The following is a 12,759-nucleotide window of genomic DNA, read 5'->3' as shown; positions in this document are numbered from 1 at the left end:
ATAAAAAAAGAACCAGATCAGCAAATTAAAACTGATCACTAAGAAAAACCAGTTCCCAGATAGATGATTTCAAGAAAAGAAACAACTGAGAGACATATGGAAGAAAGAGGGAATGAGGAAAGCAAGAAAAAAATTAATAGAAAGAGAGATACAAAGAGAGAGTAAGAGAAAAATAACCAAAACTAGTGAGTAGAAAATCAAGAATAAAGAGCGAAAATAGAGGGAAAAAGTCTTGTGAGTGTACTTTAGAAAATAAACAGAAATTAGTAGAAAGACCTAAAGTTCAGCTTAAAGTACAGCCTAAGTTTCAAGTAAGACCAAGACCATGACGTAGTACAACAAGTACATATGGAGAGTAATTTAAGTACATATAGGTAAATCATTCCTTCAGAATACACAAAAGTGAGTGTGACCACACTATTTCAACAATTCCAGGAAAATTTCTTTGAGATAGTTTAATGTTACTAATGAGGATGTGATCTGGTTCAAATCTATCCTACAGCTTCATGAGATGTAACCTCCTCTGTGTCATTACATCACATAACAAGTGTGACTACATTTTCTCTTTCTTTAAATTTTTATTTATTTTTTATTGTGAAAATACTGTACAGAGGGGTTAAAATTACATGGGCAAGATAATGAGTACATTTCTTTTCAAGCATTGTAGCCTCCTCCTTTGTTTCCCCTTCCCATCCCTTCCCATCCTCCCTCAGCCCCCACCCCCAATCCTCCCCCCACACCCCAAAGTTGTAAAGTTCATTTTCGACATGACGACTTGTACTTCTCATTGTTGCAACGGGTCCACCTGTATCCTTATTTAAACGACCTGTTTTTCCCCTTCTTCTCCACAAATTGTACTGACATCAAATACAGTGAAAGCAGGGGTTATACTGTGGGTGAGGGACATACAAAGCAATAAAGGAATAATCTTATAAATGCGTTAGAAACAATCGCATGAAAGAAAAATAACATTTGAATACATATCTTAGGGTTCATATCCCTAACATCACTGTGACTACATTTTCTGACAACATAAACCTAGACATTCTGAAGCAAATTTGCATTCAACTTAGAATGAATATAACTGTTTAATGTGCTAAATCTACAAGCAATCTTTATCTGATTTATGAATATGTTCCAGAGGCTGAATCTGTGTGGTTGGTATTGTTTTTAATTCTTGAACATCTTTAGGTTAATATAATGGAAAAAAAACAAATGAAAAATTAAAAAAAAACAACTCACCAGAGATCTATTCATTCTCTCTTGCTGCTGACAATGAACAGATGAATCTGGAAGCATGGCTGGGATAGAAGGGAAATGACGCATTCAGAATTGAATCTGTGAGATTTTGGGCCCAGAATTTCCTCTTGCAAACATGAGACATGTGCTGGAAAATCATAAAGCCTTCTTGTAAGAGAGGAATCTTTAATATCTCAAGCAGGGCATTAAAGTCTCCAATAAACACAAATCCAGTCTATTTCCTGTTAGGCAGATATTACTAAACCAACTAATTTCTTCTTTATGTACACACTAAATTTGCAAACATCAATGTTCCCACAGAAAATATTTAAAAACTGAAAGCAAAAACATATCACATTTCCACTAAAAGTAGTTTCTGCTGAAATATACTTCGAGATGTATGAACTGCTTCCTTTTAATGCAAAGGTATCCTAGGAACTGATTGGAATTTGTGTTCTCTCTCATTCATTTACATATTTAAACACCATGGACAGCATGTATGATGTAACTCAGTAGTTTTCACCCAAAGTTATAAAGGAAAATGTATAAGAATATATTTCTTCTGTTATAATATTTCAATAATGGTTGTCCAATGGCACATTTGACTGTACCCATTGCACACCTATGCAATGACTTGCAATTTGCCATTTAACATGTTTTGGCCAAAGGGACATGAGTAAAGATGATGTAAACCCAGGTTTGAGAAGTCCCTAATGCTCACTTTTCCTAAAGAGTCATGGCAAATACCTTGGCCATCCTGCTGGAGATACAGGGCTTAATAAAGACACAACATACAGTACTCAATATAGGAATGACACATAAAACCTTGAGTAAGACATATTACCTCAAGTTTTCTTCTGAGATTTTTCTTATTAGGCCAAATGTCCCTGATCAACACGTTCTGAACTACCAGGTGGAACCAACCGATTACAGCTAGCATTAGCAATCCATAGATGGCATATTTAAGATAAGTTTCAATGCTTAAATACTAAAAATTATAGTGGTAAAAGGTTAAATAAAATAGTGAGAAGAGGATTAGGGATTAGTACATAAATAGATACTTTCAGTCATAACAAATACCCTACCATCCCAAACCACAGCCTCAGGTACCCTCTCATAACTTGGCTCTGGCTTATTCCTCAATCCAGCTCATCAGGACTCCTAGATATTAGATTAAACCTTGCAACAGCACAAAGTGATTGAGAGTGGTGTAGGAAAGAGCACCACGAGAATCTTGTGCTCAGGGAAGTAGCAACAATTTTTGCGTAAGGCAAGGGAAGCTAGCAACATCTTCCCCTTCCTGTGCTTTTCTGCTTCTTCCCATTAGGGCTTCTCAGAATTGACACGATCTGTCCATTTAGGATGGAGATTCCTATTCATAGGGTGGTCTGCTTCAAACATTGCTAGGCTTCATTCCTAAAAATACAGGACAAGCACTCACTACTCCAATATCCCATGTACAACTGTCTCTAGAAACAGGGTCATGTACAAATGCTTGTGAACTCAAGGTAGGAGATTAAAATCTCAAGCCAAACAGATTAAAATATCTCTAGGAGAAACAACACTGAAGCTCCAAATACAACTGCAATACAAGAGGACTCAAGGCAGGCACACACCTCACAATTTCACTAGAATTCTTCCTGTACTCCTCTTACATCTGAATCCCTTGGTCTTGGAGTACAAAATCCACAGCTCTTGGGCTCTCCTCATCTGGAGATTAACCCAGTTTACTCTCAGACATTCGGGAACCAGCTTCTTGCATCTGAAGGTCCAGAGGCTAATGGCAGCAAAAACTCCTGAACCTCAAGCAAATTATCAACCCCAGACTGAAGAAGAGTGTGGAGGAGGAAGTAGGCACTTTGACTCTAGTGTAAAGCTCTCCTCTGAGCTGACGAGCTCAGGAATGGTGCTTGCAGACCCAGAGTTCAAAACCCACAACCGACCACAAAAACAGAAACAGAAACCCATAGAGGGTAGACTCCTGCAGCAATCGCTCAGTTCCTACCTGACATTAGTTCCAAAGCCTGATATTCCTTCAAGTTATACCTCCAAAGATCCAAAGCACAGAGCCTGGCTCCAGCCTCATGGCTCCCACCAATGGAAGGCCAAACTGTACTTCAGGGTACTTCCAGCAGCAAGGCAAAGGGAAAGAATCTGGAATAGGTAGACTTCAAACACCCATGGTAATCAGGAAGTTGCATGCGCAAAAGGATCCTCTACCCCACCTCCACCCTACAAAAAAAGAAAAAACCCAGGACTTTCAAAGGACATGTCCTCCATGGAGACTACAATTCCCACAATGCTCAGCACACTCTGCTACACCCCTGGTCCCAAGTGTGCTTGGATGCATTGGGACTTGTCTCTCCCTGCTGTGGGAGCTAAGCTGAGTTTCTTCTTGACAACCACCATTTCCTTCCTGAAATATTATAAGACCAGCCACAAAATGCAAATATATGTGGAGAATTGGATGCATTGGCTTTTTGGTTCTTAGTTCTAATAATGAAATTGAGGTTATGAGACTGCTTGCTTATACCTTTCTGTTTGATCAATGCCTGCATTCTGCTGAATGTAAATTATATCTCTGTTTGGCCTTAAATTGTTTAATACCTCCCCTCTCATCTTACAAAGGTACTCACAGACACTAAACTTATACCTGGGTCATTCCCATTGCTGTAATATAAACACTGGCATAAAATAGTGAGATTGTTAGGTAGATATGCACCATAATCCTTGTGTTGATTTGGATTTTGCAAAATCTAACAATTAATTTTACAGAAATTCCCCAATTCTAAAGTTTGCTTTTCATTTAAGGGTTTTACTTTTTTTTCTTTTTGCTGTTGGTCCTGAGGCTTCAACTCAGAGCTTGGGCTCTGTCTGTGAGCATTTGCTGTGCTCTCTTGCAAGTCCTTTAATAATCTCTTCAGGTAACTAGTGAAAAGTTTCCTCACCTGGCTTCTTAAGAACATGGCACATTACCTCCATTTTCCTACAAAGAGGGTGGTTTAGGGTAGAAGAGTGAAGTTTAGGGTAGGTCTATGTTGATGTGAAGCTTAATCACTTGCAAACCAGTCTGCTTTTGTCTTTGCATTTTGCATGTGCAAATCTCTTTACAATTTTTACTGCTTCTCTGATCCTAAAAGTTCCTCTCAGCAGCTTCAGGCTACATCCCTAGGGAAGCTCAGACTTGTCTTCTCAGACCTTATCAATTAAGCTGTGCAATAAATCTTATGTCTCCTGCCACATTCCGCTTACAGCACAAGCCAGAGTCTGCCACCAAAGGCAGGATAATTAAGGAGACAGAGAGATGGTTGATGGCACAATTCTGTTATATTTCCAAAAGTCCAAACAGCACATTCTTTCCTCATTCTAAGTCAACCTATCATTTCTACCAAAGCCTCCCTTCACTTAAAGGCCCAGGCCAAACAGCTAGAACACAGACTTCCTCAAACCAAGAAAGGACAAGGACTTGCATTCCTGAGGGTGGGAGTCAATGGCCCTGAAGCCTTTATTCACAGATTATATGTTGAGATCTCTCATTGAAGGTCTCTTTCCCCACTTTACAGATATGGGCCACAATGTCCTACATAGTAACTTGAACCTTTGCAAGGATCTATGAACTAGACAGAAACATAAAGGTATGTGCATGTGGGTTCACATGACAAAAGATACCCAACTATTCGTGACAATCTATCATTACCCTGGCTTATAAGACATTTCAATATCAACTTCAATTGAGGACAATGACTATACCCTATGGAGGACTTTAGGCTTATACAAGAATGGTAACTTTTCTGCACGAGGGCCAAAGAACCCATTTTACAAAATATCTTCCCTGGCCTTGGAGTGCTTTCTAATCAGGGTCTGGGTACTGTCCCTGAGCTTTGGTAATAAAGGAACAAAAGTGCTTAGAGTCTATCAACTTGATTTACAACACTACTTGAGGGAAATTTGGTGATAATTGGCCATAACACTCTCACAGCATTTCCTACCTAGTTTGCCTTTCAATTGTGATCTTTAAACCTCATACTCTTGAGCAAGTAAGAATTCTGATGTAAAGCACCAGTACCCTGTTAGATCAGGAGATCTTAATTACTTGATCCAAGTAGGAATCATGGTTTCCACAGAATAGGATAAAAAATTATAACATCTTGTAGACATATGCAAAGGTCCTTTTGCAATCACTTGGTTAAAGACTGTTTACCTATCATTCTGTAAACCACATCCAAATTCTTCCATAAAAGATTTGGAAGAATGCATTGTTTTCACAGATCATATTATTGGTCCTCAGGTTGAATTCAGGGGCAAAAATTTGTAAGGCTTCCTATACCTTCTATGCCAGATGACCTTTTGTATCACTGATTTTTCACCTTAGGGTCTTGCTTCTTTGCCTGGGCTTTTTGACACACTAACTCTGTAATTACATATCACAAGTAACACCAAGATAGGCACATATGACCAGATCCATGCTTTCATTGGCTAAGACACCATATTCATGAAGCTTTTGCACGGGATTGCCTACAAATACTTTCTAATTTCAGCTTCCTGAGTAGCTAAGATTTCACACATGATGGAGTGTAATTGCTCATTTTTAATTGCTAGTCTTAAATTAAAAGAAGGAAAGGGTACTTTACCAATTCATTGAGCATTAAGTCCCTTAAATTCTGAGTTCAACCAAAGTGTTGGCCAAATGATAATAACAAATATAATCAAAGCATTAATAAAATGTTATCATCAGGCCTACTTTGAATGAAAGTGTACTTTGGTTCATAATTTGAGCTATATAACAGGCCTAGGTAAGACTCTAGTCTATGAGCCATCCTTCTCAGAAAGCATCCAGTTTGTTATCATGGGAGAAAGAGCTATTTCCAAAAGGATGATGTTAGTGTGTGTGTGTGTGTGTGTGTGTGTGTGTGTGTGTGTGTGTGTGTGTGTGTGTGTGTGGTACAAGTAGGAAGGCCAAGGGCAAAGGTGCCTCCCAATCCCACTATTTTTTTTACTAGGCCTCTGTAGATAAGCAGAAGTGTGAAGAGTGTGAGGGAAGGGGTTAAGAGAGCAACTAGCTAAATCTTGCAATGTGAACTCCACTGTCCTTATCTTGTAAATGGAATCATAGGCAGGATTTAAGGATTCCTTTTTTTATTGTGAAAATACTGTAAAGAAGAGTTATTATTTTTGAACAATTGAAATAAGTACTGAAATTCTTGAAGCCACAGGAAGCCTGAGCTGAAGCACTGCAGGAAACATCCTGTTCCCAGACAGAGTTTTCTTCAGAACAGCCCACAGGGCTCATGCTTTGATTCCTAGCTTTTATGGAGGCCAAGATGAGAGAATCTCCTTTGAAGCCAGCTCTGGTTGGCTTCAACTCATTTCCTGAGTTGAACACCTCATATTGGCACAAAAACATTTCTTCATGAAAGTGTGAAAGTAGAGCTCTTCATGTAAGCAAACAGCTCTGGACATATGTACAATGAGTGGCTTATATAGGATCTGGAGTCTTGGTCTTGGTTTATTAAGTACTTTCTGATGTAACAGACATTTTTTTTCTAAATGCCTCCAGGATATCTTTAATTACATAACTACACTGGGGCATCTATCTTGGCTCTACAAATTCTAAATTTAGGTCAACCTTTGTGTTTCTGTAAAAGAAGACAGTATATTTGTAGAATGCCACATTTAGGAAGATGGAATACTGGAGTCTATTACACAGCTAGCAGTCTGCAAGCAGCCTGTTGTAACAAAGACTTGCAGTCCACAAATACACTTAGACAACTTGGAAAAAGGACAGAAAGGGAAAAAAAAGAATATAAATAACACCAAGAAATCAATCAGCAGCAAGAGAGTCCTGAATTGGGACACTATGATGACCAGAGACAAGCCAGGAGACAGGACACAGGACATGATCAGAGACATATGGCATGGTGTCTGGTGCTACTGCTGGTGCACTAAATAGGGCCTAAGCAGGAGGCAGGTCTACAGGAAATTCCCAGTCCCAGGAACTGAACTAACAGATTGAATAACATATCAGCCAAATGCCCATGCCTGCTTCCAGGGATCCAGCCACACCCATCAGTTGGTAGGTAAGTGATGGATGGGGCATTTCCTTCCCCCTGCATGAAGACAAGATGCCAGACCCCACCATCCACCATGTGCCCAATAGGGCACCAGCCAAACCTGACCTCCTTACTTAATATTACTGAATTATTAAATCTATTTATAAAATGTTGCATCCTCTTTATCATTTTGTAAACAGGTCAAGAATTTGCTTTATGTAAAAGCCATTTTTTGAGCCCCACTTCTGAAAGAATAATTCTCACATTCACGAAAAATTAAACATTCTTCTTTTGAATAGTTCATTTCTTCCTTCTTCCTCATTCCTTCCCTTCCTCTTTCCCTTTCTCACTTCCTTCCTTCCTTTTTTCCTTCCTCTCAGGGCCTAGAAGTGATGCTGTAGCTCAAGTGGCAGACAGTATTCTCTTTGTTAATTTCAATTTTTGTGAGATATTAATCAATATCTTTGTGTGCTTGATTATTTCCCCTAATGTCATATCTACATTGGCCCTCTATGAGATAACACAGGTACGACACATCGTTCACACTGGTGTTTTATTATAGCTCACTCAGAACAACTAAATGTGCTGAGTGAATCAATCACAACTTGTTCATCACCAGTGATTAATTAAAGAAAAGAGCAAGCACTGAAGACATTTTGAGGTTTTCCCCCAAGGCAAAATCCTGAGACTCTTGTCTTTATTAATCCACCATATTTTTTAGAATATATATTTTATTGTAAATATACTGTATAAATTGGTTATACTATTATATGAATTAGGTCATGAATACATTTCCTATCGAGCATTGTTACCCCTCTGAGAAAGACTTTACTACTATGTATGTACTGCAATAAGGACTAATATCTTCCATTAGATCTTCCATTCAAAAACTGAACGGGAATAAGTAAGTCATTTCTACTGTATTGCATGGATCACACATACACAGGGGGATTTAAAGGAGCAAGAGAAAAAAAGTTGTTCTCATGTTCTTGCCTCCTAAGTCTTCACTCAACTATTGTTCCCCTAACCATGTTGCAGATGGTCTGAATGCAGTCCCAAAGGTACAAACCTCATATTTCTAAGAAGAGTTTATCAAATTACCCTGACACACCATTCCTTAGTATAAAAGACGCAAGTTAATAACTTCAATCTCTGAATTACTTGTTGTGACTGGTTGTTTCCACATGCTTTGGATAATATTGAATGACACCATCCCCACTCAATACGATGGAAGTATGAGAAATGTTGGCTCAAAGAAAGCTGAAGAATGAAGCATGGTTTCCCATCTTACCTAGCTTACCTCTGCCATGAAGGATTTCTCTGTATAATTTACACAGGTTTTCTGACAGAGATTTTCCTACATTGGGTTTCTTTCCTGGGTGAATGTTCTAATACTTGCTGAAGGTTGGCTTCTGGTTGAAAGACTTCCTCTCATGTTTATATTTACAGAGATTCTGTCATGTGTCCAGGTCTCTGATACCTGTACAGATGGGACTTCTTGCCACGCCGACCCCAGTAGAGTCTGCTTAGCATGGGAAACCATCTATCAGACCATGATAGGGGCCTCGAGACCTATCTCTGAGTTTTGGGACTTCACCGAAGTCTACCTCAGAGAATGGGGCTTTACAGAAACCTATCTCCAAGTTTTGGGACTTCACCGAAGTCTACCTCGGAGAATAGGGCTTCTAAGAGGCCTACTCCTGGGAAAAGGCTGGCAAACCCCTGGAAAAGATGTGTTTCTGCCTATCTTTTCCTCATAAGAGTGCCTATTAATCTTTTACTGTTTCTACTGCTCATTGTACTTACTCATTGTCAACATTCCCTTATTCAAAGCTCTTAAGAGTGTTTGACGACTCCAATATCTGAGTGTCTTAAAAATATGACTAACTCACCAGAGTTAAGTGCTACCCTGAAACCCCTCTTATGGAGGCTAATATAAAAGTATTGGGGGTTTCACAAAGTCACTTCAGCAGAAGGAATTGTTTGTAAGAGATTTACAAAAAGTTGTAGGCGCGGCTAGAACAGAAAGAATGTATGGCAATTGCTGAGATAACTACTTAGGAGAAAGAACTTCCTCATTTACTAAGAGACTTGCTAAATCTAAGTCTCCTTGGTGCTTACTAGTAAAGAAGGAACAGGAAAGATCTTAATGGGACAGTTAAGGCCTCTATAGAAAAAAGTAGTGGTTAATTGGTGACAATCATCGAAACCCATTGTATTTCTTAAAAATAGAGGTAAAGCTGGAAACAAGTGCCTATCAGGCGACCAGTTGGTGACCACCCAAGGACGAAGCCCTGCAGCAAGATTATGTAACCTTTTGCCCTTTCCTATGGAGACTTTTTGTTATAAAAGTTTGTTATCCACTGCATTAAATCGCACTCAGCACTCAGCACTCAGCATCCACTCCTAATGTGTGTGAGTTGTCTGTTTGCCATCTCCCCGTCCTATTCCAGGTTCCTCCCCTAGGTATCCTCCGTCGTCCTGACAGAACCCGGTCCGCGGCAACTTCTGGCAAAATGTTTTCTATACTCATAATTTCTTTCCTGTGTATGTTCTCACATATGTTGAGGACTCAGTTCTGATTGAAAGTCATTTCACATATGTTCTATGCACTACTTTCTTTTCTCCTATTGAGTCAATTGTCTGATGAACATGAGCTATTCCTTTCTGATCAAAGAATTTCCACATTTGGAGTATTTTTAATTTTATTTTATTTTATTTGTTTGTGAACATACTGTACAGAGGGGTTACAATTACCTGGGCAAGATAATGAGTACATTTCTTATCAAGCATTGCAGCCTCCTCCTTTGTTTACCCGTCACATCCCTTCCCAGCCTCCTTCCACCTCCCCACCCTATATTTCCCCCCACCCCCACCAAAGTTGTGAAGTTCATTTTCCACATGACAACTTGTACTTCTCATTGTTGCAACGGGTCCACCTGTAACCTTAAACGACTTGTTTTTCCCCTTCTCCTCTACAAATTATACCAATATCAGGGATTATACTGTGGGAGAGGGAAATACAAAGCAACAAAGAAATAATCTTATAAATGCATCAGAAAGAAATGCATGAAAGAAAAAAACAAATACACATCTAGGGGTTCATTTTCCCAACATCACATTATCTGACATTTTCTACTTCACTCATACATATACTTGATATTGCAAATAATAGGTCCCATGGTTTCCCTTATTCACATTTGTAATAGTTTTAAGATTATTCCGCTGTGTGTGTCCTATGAACTTGGATCCCTGAATACTTGGTAAAGGACTTTCCACAATTGTTACATTTGTATTTTCTCGCCTGTGTCAGTTCTGTGATGCAAACTGAGTTAGGACTTTTTCTTGAAAACCTTTCCATTTATTTTTCCTACATAGGATTTCTCTCCTCTTTGTGTGTGAGGGTGTGTGTGTGTCTGTGTGTCTGTGTTTTGTGTGTTCTGTGATGAACCCTGAGCTGGGTCTTCTAGTTGGAGGACTCCACATCTGCCATATCATAAGGTCTCTATCCTGTATTGGTTCTGTATTGCAATTGCAATTTTCTTACAGATCAAAGCCTTTGCCATTTGGTACAATCCTAAGTTATTTCATTTCTGTGAAGGAACTTATGTGTGTTAAGCTGTGACCTCCAGGTCTTTCCACACTGGTTGCATTCATAAGGTTTTTCTCCTTGTGTTCTGTGATGGATGTTAAGTTGTACCTTCCAGGTGAAAGAATTTCCATGCCTGCTACATACATAACATTTCTCTCTGGTGGGATTTTTCTGATGGACAGAAAGGTGTATGTTCTGGGTGAAAGACTTTCCACATAGCTTACATTCATAAAATTTCTCTCCTGTGTGTGGTCTCTGGTTGACAGTAATGTGTAGATCTTGGCTGAAATACGTTCCACACATATGAAATTCATAAGGTTTCTTTCCTGTGTGTTTTCTGATGGACAGTAAGGTATGACTTCTTGGTGAGAGACTTTCCATACATGTTACATTCATAAGGTTTCTCTCCTGTGTGTGTTCTCTGGTGGATAGTAAGGTGTGACTTCTGGGTGAAAGACTTTCCACACATGTTACATTCATAAGGTTTCTCTCCTGTGTGTGTTCTCTGGTGAACAGTAAGTTGTGACTTCTGGGTGAAAGACTTTCCACACACGTTACATTCATAAGGTTTCTTTCCTGTGTGTGTTCTCTGGTGGACAGTAAGTTTTGACTTGTTGGTGAAAGACTTTTCACACATGTTACATTCAAAAGGTTTCTCACCTGTGTGTCTTCTCTGGTGGACAGTAAGGTATGCCTTCAAGGTAAAAGACATTTCACACATGTTACATTCAAAAGGTTTCTCGCCTGTGTGCCTTCTATGGTGGATAGTGAGAGTTGACTTCTGGGTGAAAGACTTTCCACAAAAGTTACATTCATAAGGTTTTTTTCCAGTGTGTCTTCTCTGATGGACAGTGAGAGTTGACTTGTGGGTGAAAGACTTTCCACACACATTACATTCATAAGGTTTCTTTCCTGTGTGTATTCTCTGATGGACAGTGAGAGGTGACTTCTGGGTGAAAGATTTTCCACACATATTACATTCATAAGGTTTCTCTCCTGTGTGTATTCTCTGGTGGTCAGTAAGATATGTCTTGCAGGTGAAAGACTTTCCACAAATGTTACATTTGAAAGGTTTCTCTTTTGTGTGTGTTCTCTGGTGGACAATAAGCTTTGATTTCTGGGTGAAAGACTTACCACACATGTTACATTCATAAGGTTTCTCTTCTGTGTGTGTTCTCTGGTGGACAGTGAGGTTTGACTTCCAGGTAAAAGACTTTCCACAAATGTTACATTCATAAGGTTTCTTTCCTGTGTGTGTTCTCTGGTGGACAGTAAGGTTTGACTTCGATGTAAAAGACATTTCACACATATTACATTCAAAAGGTTTCTCATTTGTGTGTTTTCTCTGGTGGACAGTAAGGTATGCCTTACTAGTGAAAATCTTTCCACACATTTTACTTTCATATGCTTTCTCTCCTGTGTGTGTTCTCTGAGGGACAAAAGGGTGTGTCTTCTCAGTGAAAGACCTTTTACATTGTTTATATTCTTCAACTACAGAAGACACATGAGGACTACATACAGCACACATCTTACCAGGCTCAATGAAAACACTCATGTTCTGACACCCAGTGACCTTTTCTGTCCTCATTCCTAAGGAGTTCCCATTATTCTTAATCAGTTCTGACTTCTGTTTTGAGCTCAAATTAAAACTTCTTATAAGTCTCACTTTTTCCTTCCCTGGGTTACTATTCATGACTGCTACTTCAGAGAGATATTTCTTGTGACTTTCCTGACAGGTGCTAATCACATCCTCCATTTCTTGGACATCTAAAATGCATAATAGAAAAATAGACAAAGACATAAATGAGATCCATAAATTCCTTACTGTAAAGGTAATTTCTCACATTTTAACTGTTACAAGATTTTCAAATATCAAAG

At 39.0% G+C, this 12,759-nt stretch overlaps 2 protein-coding genes and 1 pseudogene across 2 annotated transcripts in view; 1 reads left to right on the top strand and 2 right to left on the bottom strand.

Moving 5' to 3' along the window:
- The window catches only part of LOC138831358 (zinc finger protein 665-like), a 45,601-nt pseudogene extending 41,380 nt beyond the window's left edge, over window positions 1–4,221 (bottom strand).
- LOC138831371 (zinc finger protein 585A-like) overlaps window positions 1–12,759 on the top strand; it is a 386,491-nt gene that overhangs the window by 77,289 nt on the left and 296,443 nt on the right. The window lies entirely within an intron of this gene.
- Window positions 11,192–12,759, bottom strand: part of LOC138831357 (zinc finger protein 157-like) — an 87,957-nt gene continuing 86,389 nt past the window's right edge. The window contains exon 13 of the mRNA XM_070028474.1: window positions 11,192–12,372. Within this exon, the coding sequence (XP_069884575.1) occupies window positions 11,192–12,372 (1,181 nt within the window). The remainder of the gene's footprint in view (window positions 12,373–12,759) is intronic.

Source organism: Dipodomys merriami, unplaced genomic scaffold, assembly GCF_024711535.1.
Source record: "Dipodomys merriami isolate MVZ:Mamm:240054 unplaced genomic scaffold, mDipMer1.0.p SCAF_194, whole genome shotgun sequence".
NCBI lineage: Eukaryota > Metazoa > Chordata > Mammalia > Rodentia > Heteromyidae > Dipodomys > Dipodomys merriami.
This window is presented reverse-complemented; position numbering and strand designations above follow the sequence as displayed.